This window comes from Cetorhinus maximus, chromosome X (assembly GCF_964194155.1).
Source record: "Cetorhinus maximus chromosome X, sCetMax3.hap1.1, whole genome shotgun sequence".
NCBI classification, from domain to species: domain Eukaryota; kingdom Metazoa; phylum Chordata; class Chondrichthyes; order Lamniformes; family Cetorhinidae; genus Cetorhinus; species Cetorhinus maximus.
In genome coordinates, this window is record NC_135917.1 from 9087132 (window position 1) to 9103030 (window position 15899).

Consider the following 15899-nt stretch of genomic DNA (forward strand, 5'->3'; position numbering starts at 1 on the left):
CAGCAAACTTGGCAGCATGCAAAATATCTTCATTAACTGCATGCTCCTCTCTCCCGCTATTGCACAATTTGCGCAGGTTCACTGTGATACTAACAGTAATTTCAAGGCACCTATGCACTAGTACTGACAAGGGTGCTGGCATTTTCTCCCAGTAACATAACCTTCCTGAAGTGAACAGGGGCCTTTCCATTCTTGACTAATTTACGTACCCCCCTCCTTTCCTAAAGGGACTGACCTCCGCCAGAGCATGGTTCCGCGGGTACTAGTCAGTCTCTGGGTACCCGGCCCAAGTTGCTATTCTTCATGTGCCAGATGCTCATCTTGGCTGCTTGACTATGGGTGGCATCACATCTAAGCCTGACCCTGAGGGAAATGACCTGTGTGCATACGGTGTGCAATAAAATCCTAAACCCATTCTTTATGAATAGGTTCACGATTTCATAACGAAAAGTGCAAAGAGGAAATCTTCTCTCCCCATCCCATCCCACCATCACCCAACAACCCCTTTCCTGTAGGGGTCTCTGCATAGTCATTATGCACAGACCTGCCTCAGGGGTTCTCGGGTCAATTGCTGTACCTGCAGTAAGTAGACTAGAGGTCAAAGTTGGAACCTTCCTGGCCTACGTGACTCGCCAGTAAAGGAATGTGCATTTACCCACTGAGCCACTGGGGCCTCTTCTTTATGTTGAATTACTTAGTATTTACAGCACAGAAATAGGCCATTCAGCCCAACAGGTCTATACTGGTGATTACGCACCACAGGAGCCTCCTCCTGCCCCTCTTCATCTCATTTTATCAGCAAATCCTTCTATTCCTCTCTCCCTCCAGCTTCCCCTGAAATATATCTATGTTATTCCCCTCAACCACTCCCTCTGGTATTGAGTTCCACATTCTCACCACTCTGGGGAAAGAAGTTTCTTCTGAAATCCTTATTGGATTTATTAGTGACTATCTGATATTTATGGCCCCCAATTCTGGTCTCCCCTTAAAATGATGACATCTTGTCCACATCCTATCCTATCAAACCCTTCCATAATTATAAAGGCCTCCAACAGGTCGCCTCTCAATCTTTTTTTCTCCTTTTTGCGACTCTTAAACGCAGAGAGAACCTGTATACAGGAGATTTCGGCCGTATTTCCTTTTAAGACGAGCAGACTGTAAGTCCCCTGCTGCCTGAATTCAGGGGAAACATGTATTTAGGTTCCATTGTCCTTTTGCAATCGATTCTTACCAGGTCCCTGGGACACGTCTGCAGTTCTCGAATTCCAGATCAATTTGCTGGGGATGGATGGAAACCTGGTACTCCACGTCAATGACAGGACACGCTCTGAAGAAAAAGACAAAAATTCAGAAATGATGTGGGGATACTGATGCTCTGGCCTGACCACAGTCTGAAATAGTCGTTTGGTAGTACAGAACTTGAATATTGCTGAAAAAGGAGACATGTCGAAGCAGATCAGTCCCAAAAATACCAATATAAGGGGAAAACAACAATTTATACTGTATGAGAAGAGAGTGCTGATTGGTATCGCCTCTATCAATCAGAGTCCATTTGCAAACCAATCAACACTATCTTCTCATACAGTATAAATTGTTGTTTTCCCTCATATTAGTATTCTTGCGAAGTGTCCTGCTGAGTGCAAGACGAAAAGCTTTGAAATATCTCTTTTTTCAGCAATGCAGTCTGAAATCTTATTTTACTTTTTAGTTAGAATTTCTCAATTGTTTATTCATCTCATCGGGGTAAAAATCCATCCGCAGGCTCAAAGCCAGCATGGGCCTGAGGGTCGATGGAAATCGGGCCTCAGGCCTCATCTGAGCAATTGAGGAGAGCTACCGGCACTGACTGCATCTCCAAAGGCAACTGGCCAACCAGGAGACCTCAATGTTGGGCCTGCCTACCTCTCTGGCAATGGCCCTCTAAGTCCCGTGAGGGGAGTATTGGGATGACTGTGGTGTTGGGGCAACACTTGCTCCTCAAGAAGGTGCTTTAAAAATTAATCACTTTTGCCTTGTCCCATTACCATCTCCTTTTGCCTTGCGCCATCATTCCTTTCGACATTTACTATAATTTCGCCTGCCTTCCACCCTATCACCGACCTTCCATTTTGTTCTTTCCTCCCCACCCGCTTTTCCCCGCCTGTCTAGTTGCCTAAAACCTGTCACATTTCTCACATGTTCCAGTTCTGATAAAAGGTCATCAACCTGAAACATTGACTCTGTTTCTCTCTCCACAGATGCTGCCAGACCCGCTGAGCTTTTCCAGCATTTTCTGTTTTTATTGCAGATTCCCAGCATTTGCAATATTTTGCCTATGTATCAGTGACTGTCTATTTGGCTGTGGTTCAAAATGACGCAGTTTGATTTACCTTATAAATTTGTGCATCAGGGAAGCATTTTTAATCACCGTTCACTCCCTCTCTCAATGCCCCAGCCATGTGAGGAATCGGAGCTACCAACCCACATATTGTGACTCCACGCCATTTTGATGCAGCAACCCTTCTCACTATTTAAGCTCTTTGTTACTAATGAAGTATTTATAGGGCAGAATATTAAGCTCGGCGAGCGGGCACTTGCCTGCCCGACTCAGCCGAGCGTAAAATGGCGCGTGGTGACGTCAGGCGAGTGTCCCGATGTCATCAACGTCATCGCGCAGTCCCACGATACTTCGTTTGGTGGGCGCGCACCAGAGTTGGCAGCACGCCCGCCGACAATTAAAAGGCCTGTTAAGGCCATTCGAAAGGTAATTAAATTCAAATTTATGCTGCCCGTCCAACCTTACGGTAGGCGGGCAGGCGAAAAGGCCAAGCGGCCTTTGCACTTTTTAGGAAACCTCATCCACGGGCAGGATGAGGTTTCCAATAGCAAACAAAAATTTTACACTTGAATTAAAAACATTTCCCCTCATGACAGAGTCACATGAGGAGACATGTTTTGTGACATTTTTCTGTTCTTTATTTTATCAATACCTTCTTCATCTCCCTGAGGCAGCTCCGTGCCTCAGAGAGATTATTCTGCGCTCTCTTGCGTGCATGTGCAAAGCTCGCACTCAGCCCGCTCACCCTCCTGCCCCCGCCCACACAGACAATGCTCAGCGCTGCCGCTTGTGTATCACGCTGGGCGGGCCCTAATTGGCCCGCCCGTGTAAAATCGCCATGCGGTGCCAATTGCGGGCAGCGGTCGGCTTCCCAACCGCCCCCGCCAATCCCGCACGCCAAGGGCAAAATTCTGCCCATAAAGTAGGCTGGTGCTATATGATCGAGCATCCAAGTAATGAGATATGATTTATTGGACCTTCAAGTTCGGAATCAAGCTAAGTCACAAATTAATGAAGCATTCATTGAGAGGCAAGTCTCTTCTCAACCAGGGGACTCCAGAATCTGCATATCCACCACTGGTCTTCTAAGGACAGACTGGCAGGATATTTGTTGGTGGGGGAGGCAGTGGCATAGTGGTATTATCACTGGATTAGCAGTCTAAAGATGTAGGGTAATCCCCTAGGGATCTGGGTTCATATCCCACTGTGGCCAATAATGAAATTTTAATTCAATAAAAATCTGCAATTAAACATATGATGATTATGAAACCATGGTCATAAATACCCATCTGGTTCACTAATGCCCTTTAGGGAAGGAAATCTGCTGTCCTTACCTGGTCTGGCCTACATGTGACTCCAGGCCCACAGCAATGTGGTTGACTCTTAAATACCCTCTGAACGAGGGCAATTAGGGATGGGCAATAAATGCTGGCTGATCCAGTGACACTATGTTCATTTTTTACTACTCTCTCTAAGGGCCTCATAATTTTGTCTCCAATTTCTCCTCTGGACTTTGCAGGCAATACTTTCAGCCTGTGGTGAACTGCCCACAAACTTCCACAAAGACATTGATTGAGCTGATGCCTTGGAGCTGCGTAAGAATAACTTGATATCTGGTTTCCTTTAAATCTTTTTCTTGCCTTCGTCGTTTGGCAGACAGCTGGCTGGACATGGGAAACTCCGTGAAAGGTTCAAGTCTCCTTCCTGTTTTTCTGTAGCACCATCTGCTGTTCTAAAGGGGACGCCCCTCCCCCCAACCCCCGCGCGCGCCCCCCCCCCACCACCACCCCTCCCCCGACCAGATACAGCACTAGTACCATTTGTTTGACCAATAGTTCCATCTGGATATCCAAATTCCTACCCAATTTCAGATTTGATGTCCAGCATTGAACCAACCCATTTCATTCGATTTGGTGTAATAGAGAAGCACCTCAGAACAAAGTGACCAATGGGAGTTAGATTCCGTTACTTGTAAAAATCACACTTTGCATATTTTAACAGTCCAATAAACATTATATCCCAAGACTTATACTCCTTTCCACTCTCTAGTCACAGAATTGTCTTCGATGAAGGTGCCACTCCAATTTATTGGATCTCCTTCCAGAATACCAACCCTACTGCTTCGCTATTACAGCATCCAGATGTTTCTTACATGGCTCCTGGCCTCCACTGCTTTTCCCAGCTATCCACTCCAGCTGTGTGAAGGAGTACTCCCCGACGCCTCACCTGAACAGAACCACAGAGTCTGAGAGCGACCCGACCACCATATCTGGGTAAAAATTATCATCGATGTCTAGTCCTCCGGCTACAGAGTATCCGAATTTTGTCACTCCGACAGTTTCGCCTTCGATTATCTGAGAGCACAAAACACACAGTTCAACAGCACAAAAGAATTGATCGTTCGAAGTACAGACTCATTTCTAAAATCACATATCCCCTTAATTCAGCCATTTTCTCATCTCCTAGTTACTAAATAAAACTCATCCAACCTCAGTTCATGTCAAACAGGCCTGAAACAGCGTCAGCTTTACCATATATTGGGGGTAATTTTGATTTTGGCCATTAACCCAATCCGTTTGATTTTGAATCAGCTGCCCGTTTGAAATCTCTCCTGATTTGACCTCGCTAGAAATGAGATTCAGGAGAATCCAATATCACCCGTTTCCTACTTTTACCCAAAATTAGTTACCCCATTGAATGCAGACATATGCCACCCCTTCCCCACTGCACAGCTATTGACACCAGTCAGACCAGTCGTTCCTCATGAGTACTCACATTGGGCCCACGACATCATGGGCCCAGTGCCAAAAATACCAAGCAGTAAGCATTGCAGTTCCACTACTGTGCTGTTCTTCCCCTCCTTCCTCATCCCAATCCATCTTGAAGCGAATCTTCTTCTCCTCTGAGAGAAGGATCTCTACCGTGGAATGAAACACTTCCTCACTCTTAGTTCCTTGCACTCCAAGGTCAAGTGTAGCACAGACCAGGATGAAAGCACCTCAGCAAGTAACTGCAACCTCAGAAAGCACTCTGCCTCAGGAATATTTCCATTTCCCACCCTTGTAGCTTCTGTGAGCAGGACTAGGAGAGAGGTTTTGCTCTTCAGCACTTTCTGAGTAGAGCATGGAAAGAAGAGGGGACTGGGATGACTGCCCACCTGCAGAGCAGCCTACCCGATTACCAGAGAATCAGGTAGACTGCGTTACCTGTGGGCAATCTTCCCTGCCCCATTTACACACAAGAGGAAAATCTGGCCCTCTGCGTTTAGTCCCAACTATGGACAGTTTTGTGCCACAGCCTCGCAGTTGATTGAAACTGGTTTCAGACTGCCACAGACCCATTTCATTTGGATCCTTGCAGCAGGCCACAAAAGTCGCCTTTCATCCCATTTACCAGGACTGGACTCACAGCAATACATTAGTCCCTGAGGTGAACGGAGACTATTTTGACCCTCCCCCCCCCACCACCCACCCCTGCAGTGCGCACCACCCTGGACCTGTGGGACTTTGGGCGCTTCAGTAAATGATCCCGCCTGGAATAATGGAATTGTCCCAGTCTCTAAATATCTAAGCCATGAGCCTGCAACATTAGTTGACTCAGCCAAGTTCGAAACAGAAGCTAAAATTGTATGTGTGATTCTTAAATCCCTTTAGAAACAGAGACTGTAGTTCTTTTAATTAACTAATGAATTAGTTACCTGAGCTGGTGTCACATTAAGCCCGAAGTTGTTTCCATGGTAGATGTAGACCTTCCCATGTCCATCGTAGGGGGCCCCAACAGCAATGTCTTACAGAGCAAGAGAAAATTGTTCTTAAATTCAGTCTGTTCAAGCAAGTACACAACATGCTCAATGTTTCAGGTTTGCTAGAATCAGTCGGCTTTTTTGAAAGTTCATAACCAGGTGCCTCGGCTAGATTCAATCTGTAACATGGCAGCTCAGAAACGTTTTCCACTGATGGGGAGTCCAGGACCAAAGGAACACAACCATATAGTCAGAGCCAGGCCATTCAAAGAGCGCTTTGTGCAAAAAAGTGAAATGTGGAACTCTCTCCCACAAAAAATAGTAGATGTTAAACTCAATTAACAATTTTAAATCTGAGATTGAGAGATTTTTTGCCAGACAAGGGTATGAAGCCAAGGCTGGTAAATGGACTTAGATGTCGATCAGCATGATCTAATTGAGTGGTAGAATGGCCTCAACGGGCTGAATGGCCTCCACCTGTTCCTATTTTTACTCACCATTCCAACAGTGGAGATTAGGGGTTGGGTTGTCCCCTGTGGTGTGTGGGCCCCTTCACTCACACCCTTGTGTTGGGAAATCAGTAAAGGCCTCCCATGATGTGAAGTTACTTGTTTCCCGCACCTTTCATCACTCCCATTAAGGAATGCTGACTGTCACATGGGTTGTATTCCACACATTGGTGAGCAGGGGGCATTCACACTGTCTTAAAAGGTGAAAGTGGCCCACAGTCAATGGGAGAAAACTGCCCCCGGCCTCGATTCCCTTAAAGGGGGAAATGCTGGGATAGCGGGAGATGGAAAAGTAGGAGCGGAAGGATAAGGCAGAGGTAGGCAATGAAATGTCAGTTCCTTCAGCACACGTTGTCGTCACAGCGCATTGTGAATGCTTGAACTTAGACCTTGTACTGAATGCACCGTGGTCACTGTGAAACTCATCTTTCCCTGCTACCTCTTCCAATTGAGCAAGAGCACCCAGAGGAACCTCATTACTTTGTTTCAGAGCTGCCCAGCGCCTCCTGGAGGAACTGGTGAGTCTCTGCAACAGGCCCGGCTCATGTGCCAGATGTTGACTTTCTTCAAGTTCGAGCTAGACCTGTTTCTGGCTGGGGCAGAGATCACCTTGTGCTAAAAAAGGTCGGTGCCACATTGGGTTATCAGGGTCAGAGTGATCGCCTGGACCAGTTTTGATCATCTAAACTGGTCGGAGAAGAATTTCCCAGGTTCTTTATCGCAAATGGGCCTGGGTTTTTAGCTATTGTTTTTGCCTCCCCCAGGAGATCTCGTGGTCTCAGGTGAAAGGGAGAGTGTATATATTGTGCTACACAAGGGGTCGCAGCTGTGTGGGACAGGCTGGATGTACCAGAGGGTCTTTTCCTGACCATCATTATTTGAGTGGCCATTCATTCTGTCCCTATCAAGCACCAGCCCAGAGATACTAACTGGTGGTGGGGGAGGAGGGTGGGGGAGAGAGGTGGGGGACTAATTAGTGAACATAAGAACATAAGAAATGGGAACAGGAGTAGGCCATTAGGCCCCCTCAAGCCTGCTCCGCCATTCAATAAGATCAGGGCTGATCTTCTTGTGTTTCGATTTCCACATTCCCATCTAACCCCGATAACCTTTGATTCCCTTGCCTAACAAGAATCTATATACCTCTGCCTTAAAAATATTCAGTGACCCACCTAAAGGGCAGCACACAGGGAGGGTGATGCATTAAGCAGGGGTAGCCCAGAGGAGTTGGAGGTGCAAGGTGAGGAGACAGTCAGTGCTGGCCAGAGGGTCAGAAAACACCAGCACTTGAGAACCAGGGCAGCAGATCTACCTCAGCATCTTTATCATACTAGCCTGGTGGCCTGATTCAAGTGCCTCCTCTTTGCATGTGGGCCTCAATAATGAGTGTTGTGTTTTTATAATGGTGTAGAGGCATCAATCACTCATAAGGGGTTGGGTAAACATGTTGTGGGTTCATTTATTAGTTCTAGCCCCCATGTGAGCGGACATACATGGGTATAGAGATTGAAAGCTTCAGAGCTGCAGAGCAATGTGTGCGCGCTCTGCTGAAAGCAAAGGCGAAATTACAACTGGATCGCATGACACACTTTCTTTCTAGTGATGTCATGCTGCAATCCCTTGAAGGCATATTGCAACAATGAGTACCAACAAGCTGTTCAGCCATGGAAGTTATCGCAGTTTAGCCTGATCCTGTCCTTAGCACATTTGCAGCAGTGATCACTGGGTAGCAACCAGGGATGTGCAGGCTGATTGTAGACACTCAACTGCAAGCTTGGCAGAGATCAAGCAACTCAGCAATGAACAGAGGTGAAACCTGGGACATTCTAGTCTGTATAGTTCAGTATCACAACCAGATGGCGCATTTACTTACTAAACCACAAAAACATAGACACTGTTTAAAGCACAGCTAGATTAGGAAAATACAGCACAATAAGCGGAATCATTTATTTCATCTGTAGATTGAAAAAAGTTGCAAAATTATTGACTGTAGGAAAATGGTTTAACTCTAGTGATCTGGAATAATGCTTAATAATCAGAATGCCGGAGATGATTGTAATCTAGCTTTCAAAATGGGCTACAGGGAAAGAGACAGGGACTAATTGGATAGTTCTTTTCAAAGAGCTGGCATAGGCATGAAGGAACGAATGGCCTGTTTCAGTGCTTTTGACACAATACATTCCGAGAGTTCAGTCAGGAGCACAGTTTATTTGAAAAGTTGAGGGGGGGGTGGAGGGAGAGCCAACAGTTTAGCAACAGAAATTAATTTGCATATATCCAGGCTTATGAAATGTGAACAATAAATTATATTTAAATACAAATATGGTCGGAGTTCCTTTATGCCTCGTTCCACCGGAAATGTAGTGAAGCAGAACTTCCGGCCACCAGATTTGAGCAGGGCTGACCTCGTCCCAATTCCTGAGGTAGCACCACTTTCACAAAGAGGGCAGGTCACCACCCTATTATCAGCATCCCTTGGGCATCTGCCCGGCAGAGGGGCGAGAAAATTAGTGGCACCTTGGAACTAACTAAGAAATAGGAGTAAGAGAAGGCCATACAGCACCTCAGGCCTACCGCGCCATTCAATACAATCATTTTCTACCTCAATTCCCCCACTCCTTAGTGTCCAAACATCTATCAATCTCAGCCTTGAATATACTCAACTATTAGATATACTATGCCAGAGGTGTAGGTGCTGTGGCCCAAAGATAATGCCTTTTCTAAGAAAATAAAGCACCTCCATTGCACTGTTGTCACTTTCCTAACAACAACTGACAGCTCTGCCATCAGCTGTCACTGCAAAGCTGGCATTAGGCCCAACATTGGTAGAGTTATGCCCGCTTTGCTTCACATTATGTTGTCCACAGCAAAGGCGGAACTGATGGGCATTTCTGGCGGGGATGCCAACCCACTCCTACCACCTCTGTCAAAGATGTTGGGATGGAGCAGAAGCAAGCAGCATTTCCCTCCTCCCATCGGAATCTTTGGATGTGGGCAGAAGGGGGCAGAAAGGCAGTGGAACTGGATCCTGCCCTAAGTTCCTGGCCCTTGACTCATGCCTTTGGTTCTGTTTCCTCAGGCCCAGGAAGTTCAGGACCAAAATGTTTATTTTTTTTCCCCCCGTTACCTATTCTAACAATTGCCGCATGCTATACACCATCTGTAGTGAGACAGTGGACAAGCAACATGCTTCTAAATATATGGCAATGCCACTACTAATAGTGCAAGAAGTGCCAAGGGTGGCTCTCCATCTATGTACCTGGTACTTTGGCAGCTCCCAATGGTGGTATTACTGAAACTGGCAGCTCAGTGCGGGAACACGGGCTCCAACTTCACTGCTTTGTGCCACAACGCTGCCTGTTAGGGACCCGTTGCAGGATTGCCAACGTATCCCTGGATGTTTCATTACCTGCTCACCAACCTCCAGCAGCCTGTTTTCCCTCCCTACCTCCAATATTTTTAGAACTAATAAATGAAAGCATTCAGAGAAAATGAAAAAAACGTTTTTTTTTAATGCCCCTGTGACTTGTCTCTCAGGGTTTTTTGCTTGCCCCAGGATCCCGGAGATCAATCTTTCATTTCTGCAGACTCCAGGGCAATCCTGGAGGCTTGTCAACCCTCAATCCCATTGACTTCTTTCTTCTACAGTGTTGTATATTTTATATCTCAGATCTATGCAGAGGTGACACCAGTTTCTATGGCCGGGATTTTGCAGTCAGTGTGCGGGGGTGATCCCGACACGCCGGAATGTAAAATAACTCGCGATGACATCAGGCGTGCGTCCCGTAGTCATCGCGCTGTTTCGTTCGGCGGGCATGCGCCGGAGTCGGCTGTGTGCCCGTCGATAATTGAAAGGCCTATTAAGGCCATTAACGTACTAATTAACTCCAAATTTACGCTGCCCGTCCAACCTTATGGTTGGCGGGCAGGTGAAAAGGCCAAGCGGCCTTGACGTTTTTTAGGAAACCTCATCCACGAGCGGGATGAGGTTTCCCAAAGCTTTTACAAATTTGAATAAAAACATTTTTTGAAAAATAAAAACATGTCCCATCTCATTTGACACAGTCACACATTAAATTTTTTACTTAATGCTATTATTTATTTTTTTTCAAAAACGCTTCAATCTCCCTGAGGCAGCTCCGGGCCTCAGGGAGATTGAAGCGCTCTTTCGCGCATTTGGACCCGACTCTCCCTCCTCCCCCCACCCGCACAGGTAGCGCTCAGCGCTACCGCTCGCCTAGTAAGCTGGGCGGGCCTTAATTGGCCTGTGTGCGTAAACTGGCGGTGCGGAGCCGATCACGTGTGGCACTCTGTGACCGCTCCCGCCGAGCCCGCTCAAGGCGGGGAAAATTCAGGCCTATGTGTGTAACAGGTCTTATTCGCAGTGCTTTAAAATGTCTACTCCACGCTTCAGCTCTGGCTTCCAGTTCGTTCTACAGTTTTCCCTGAGTCCACACCCAGGCTTAACTAATCAAGCAGAGTGAGCATCAATTGTAAGCAGACTCACACAATCAAACACAGCACAACTGAACACTACATACAGGTTTTTAAATGTGAAGTGTGGCGTTAACTTAATTGTGGGTTTTCAGATTTTCTTTCCAACGTTTTGAAATCTTGATGGCTTTATGGGGATTAGCCCTTCAGCTAGTTTTCACAATTTATGAAAAAAAATAACTTGTACGGTCAGTAATTTGCTTCAGATTGTTGCAAAAATGCCAAGGCCTTGGGTCCCCAGTGCTACCCACGGACAACACTGAGACCTACCTTCAAAGCCATCTTGATTGATGTCTCCAATGTTAGCCACAGTCAGCCCGAACAAGGAGTCTTTAGTCCCATTCAGCCGGAGACTCCGCACTTTATTCCACTTCCCAGCTTGGTTAATGTACACGTAGACAGCACCACCAATTTCTTCCTTTCGGTCAAAAAAGTAAGGAGCGCCAACCACGAGGTCCGTCCACCTGCAAAAAAATCCGGTCAACATAATGTAGTCATGTCGTGGAACATCTGTACCAGTCTGATCGATGGAAAATCCAAGGCAACAACAGCCACTGAAGCAGGTTAAGCTGGAACAGGCAGCACAAGTCATCATATTGAGGCCCCGATTCATTGCTAATTGTTAAAGAATTACATAGAAATGATAACACGGGAACAGGCCGTTCAAGCAACATACGAACATACGAATTAGGAGCAGGAGAAGGCCACTCGGCCCTTCGAGTCTGCTCCGCCATTCAAAAAGATCATGGCCGATCTGATTATAACCTCAACCCCACATTCCTACCTACCCCCTGATAGCCTTTCACCCCCTTGTTAATCAAGAATCTATCAAGCTCTGCCTTGAAAATATTCAAAGACTCTGCCTCCACCACCTTTTGAGGAAGAGAGTTCCAAAGACTCACAACCCTCTGAGAGAAAACATTTCTCCTCATCTCTGTCTTAAATGGGCGACCCCTTATTTTTAAACAGTGACCCCTAGTTCTAGATTCTCCCACACGAGGAAACATCCTCTCCACATCCACCCTGTCAAGACAAGCAAACCAGTCCTTGTTAGCGTTTATTCTCCACTTGATCAGGAAGTCCTAATCCCATGTGCTTGTCCTGTTCACATGTCTCTTTATTCCTTTTCTTCACCCTGCTACCTAATCTATTCTTAAATATTGACAGAATCTCTGCTTCAGTCACTAAATCACAGCCTTACAACCGTCTGTGTGAAAAGGCTTCTCCTGCTCTCTATCCGAAACCTCTAATAATGATCTATATATGTCCCCTCATTCTAGCACCTACAATCACCGGGAACAATCTGTCTCTATCCGCTTTGTCCCAATCCTTGCATAATTTTAAGCACTGCCATCAAAACACCCCTGATCTTTCTTGATTCTCATGAAAACAGCCCCAATTTTTCAGGTCTTGCTTTGCTTTGTGTTTCCTCCGACCAGGCAGCATTTGAAATGGCCACTGTGCACAAAGTGCATCCCACAGTCAGCAGGAGGCTCAAAATCGAACCTCATTAACATCATTTGTGTGAGTTGCTGTTGCCTGGCACCACTTCTGCAGACAGCTTGGCCATTTTAACAAGAGGAATTTCAGGGCAATTGCCGTGTTGGCAGTGGCTTGATGATGTCTTGGCGGGGAGGGGTGGAATGGAAACTGGGGGTAGCGGTATGTAAATAAAGGGCCTAACAGGTAATGGCCCTAGTTCCCCAAAATTGGCCCTTGGTTATCCTATTTTATGCCCATAAAATGGGTGTAATGGGGTCCAAATCTACCCAATTTACTCTACTCTCTTCATGCCAGTGCCCCACTGACATCCCCCACCCCCACACACACCCCTCACCCCGCCGCTGGGCACAGCTTCACTCCCCACAACCCAACTCAAAATTTTATAAAAGGCATTTTCTGTCCTTTTCAGGCTAACTTCTAGTTTGCTCTTCTGCCTCTTTCAATCTCCCACAGTGAATCCCCACCCACTCCGGTCAAAAGGCCGGGTGAGTGACCTGTTCCTGATTATCCAGCAATGCCAGTCTGAAAGCAGCCACGATGATGTACACAACAGCAACCGCCCTCTCCGATTCTCCTTCTCACTGGGAGATGAATCAAAAGAATGGGAGAATCAGACAAGGAGAATGGGATACCGTGCCAACTGGGAATCAGAGAAGGGAGACTTCAGAGTAGAACACACTCTCTCAGCATTTCATTAAGGTGGCAGGTATCAGTGTGCAGAAAAGCACTAATGGTTCCTCAATCCATGGCACCACTGTGAGCAATCTTACGCTAACTGAACCTAAGGATACGGGCACCATAATGGTTGTGTCACTGGACTAATGATACTAAGATCATCTATACCTGGCCTGGGCCTACATTTGCCTTCAGTCCCACATCACTCCACTCAGGAAAAGAGGGAGACTTGCATTTATCCTCAAATGCCCACCCCAAAGTGCCTTACAGCCAATGAAGTACTTTGGAAATGCAGTCATTGTTGTAATAAAGGAAACACGGCAGCTAGTTTTGCCCACAGGTGACCTTGACATTCCCGAGAATCCAGGAGATAAAATGACAGCAAGTGGGAATGTGTCAGGTATGCAGCGGTTTCTTTCTACCGAGTGGCCAAGTTAAAATTGGAGCGATGTGCAAAATGTAATTGAATGCTAGACTTGGCAAGTCCGAGTCCTGGATGAATGAGCTGTTTCCCCGGTTCTTATCCTAGTCCGCCCACATATTTGATGTCGACTGTGATAGAATCATCTCACATCGCAGTTATGATCACAGCCCAGAGTACAGTATGTTGACAACTCAAAGCTCCATCCTGACCCCACCAGACTTTATAGCACTGTCCCAATACATTTAAACTGGGTTTCACTCCATGGTCCTAAATAACAACTGCAACTTGCATTTATATAGCACTATTAATGTAGCAAAATGACCCAAGGTGCTTAACATACAAATTAGGAGCAAGAGGAGGCCATTCGGCCCATCAAGCCTCCTCTACCACTCGATAAGATCATGGCTGATCTGATCATGGCCTTAATTCCACTTTCCTGCCTGCCCCCATAACCCTTGACTCCCTTGTCGATCAAAAATCTGTCTAACTCAGCCTTGAATATATTCAATGACCCAGCCTCCACTGCTCTCTGGGGGAGAGAATTCCAAAGACAAACAACCCTCAGAGAGAAGAAATTCCTCCTCATCTCCGTCTTAAATGTGACACCTAGTTCTAAATTTCCCCACAAGGGAAAACATCCTCTCAGTAGCTACCTGGTCAAGCCCCCTCAGAATCTTATATGCTTCAATAAGATCGCTTCTCATTCATCTAAACTTGACACCGCGCCGCAGAGGGTGACATCAGGTTAGATGACCAAAAGCTTGGTCAAAGAGATAGGGAGTTTTAGGAAGTTTTTTTTAATTCATTTGCGGGATGTGGGCATCACTGGCCAGGCCAGCATTTATTGCCCATCCTTAGTTGCCGTTGAGAAGGTGGTGGTGAGCTGCCTTCTTGAACCACTGCAGTCCATGTGGTGTAGGTACACCCACAGTGCTGTTAGGGGGGGGAGTTCCAGGATTTTAACCCAGTGACAGTGAAGGAACGGCAATATATTTCCAAGTCAGGATGGTGAGTGACTTGGAGGGGGACTTCCAGGCAGTGGTATTCCCATGCATCTGCTGCCTTTGTCTTTCTAGATGGTAGAGGTCATGGGTTTGGAAGGTGCTGTTGAAGGAGCCTTGGTGAGTTGCTGCAGTGCATCTTGTAGATGGTACACACTGCTGCTACTGTGCATCAGTAGTGGAGGGAGTGAATGTTTAAGGTGGTGGATGGGGTGCCAATCAAGTAGGCTGCTTTGTCCTGGATGGTGTTGAGCTTCTTGAGTGTTGTGAGAGCTGCACTCATCCAGGCAAGTAGGGAGTATTCCATCACACTCCTGACTTATGCCTTGTAGATGGTGGACAGGCATTGGGGAGTCAGGAGGTGAGTTACTCGCTGCAAGATTCCCAACCTCTGACCTGCTCTTGTAACCACAGTATTTATGTGGCTAGTCCAGTTCAGTTTCTAGTCAAAGGGAACCCCCAGGATGTCTTAAAGGAGGAGAGAAAGGCAAAGAGGTTTAGGGAGCTTAGGCCCCCAGGCAGCTGAAGGCACGGCCACCAATGGTGGAGTGATTAAAATTAGGAATGCGCAAAAAGCCAGAATTGGAGGAGCGCAGAGATCTTGGAGGGCTGTAGGGATAAAACGTCACTTAATGCACCATAGAGTGAGAGAGAGAGAGAGAGAGAGATAACTGATTTAACTGATTTTATCTTACCCGTCGCTGTTGAGGTCAACCGTGGCAACTGAATAACCGTACGATGATCCCAGCTCTTCCCCCCACAGGATGTGCTCCGGTGCCAGTCTGTTGACGCCTTCTTTCCTTAGGATCACCACCGCGCCCGTGTGGTTGGCTCTGGGTGCTCCGGAGACCACACTCAGCTCGTTCTGCCGAGTGAGCCCTTTACCTGAATCTACTGAGAATCCTGAAAGGAGTGCAGGCAGTTAAAAAAAATACTGGCTTATGGAGATGGCGACACAAGTAGCGAGGAGTTTTAGAAACACAGGGCTCATGCACTGGGGGCAGGGAAGTCATGTTTTTAATAACCCTTGGTTAGGCGTCTCTCAGGACAATAATGTCAACCAAGTTACATTGAATGCAGAACCTATTGGGCATATATTTGGTTACCTGAGCCAGCACATTGAGGTACATAAGCACATGTTAGTAACACAGATATTGGAGTACAAAAGGACTTTGGGCAAAAATATTAACCAACTTTTAACCTAACTCACTGCGTGAGGTGAATCTTCTTTTTA

General features: G+C 46.6%; 1 protein-coding gene across 2 annotated transcripts in view; it reads right to left on the reverse strand.

The window, feature by feature from the left end:
- The window catches only part of LOC144672753 (integrin alpha-7-like), a 192867-nt gene that overhangs the window by 43286 nt on the left and 133682 nt on the right, over positions 1-15899 (reverse strand). For both annotated transcript variants that reach the window (XM_078534718.1, XM_078534717.1), the window contains exons 6-10: positions 15361-15568; positions 11333-11526; positions 6015-6103; positions 4544-4671; positions 1232-1327 (exon numbers count right to left, since the gene is read on the reverse strand). In XM_078534718.1, coding sequence (XP_078390844.1) covers positions 1232-1327; positions 4544-4671; positions 6015-6103; positions 11333-11526; positions 15361-15568 — 715 coding nt within the window. The remainder of the gene's footprint in view (positions 1-1231; positions 1328-4543; positions 4672-6014; positions 6104-11332; positions 11527-15360; positions 15569-15899) is intronic.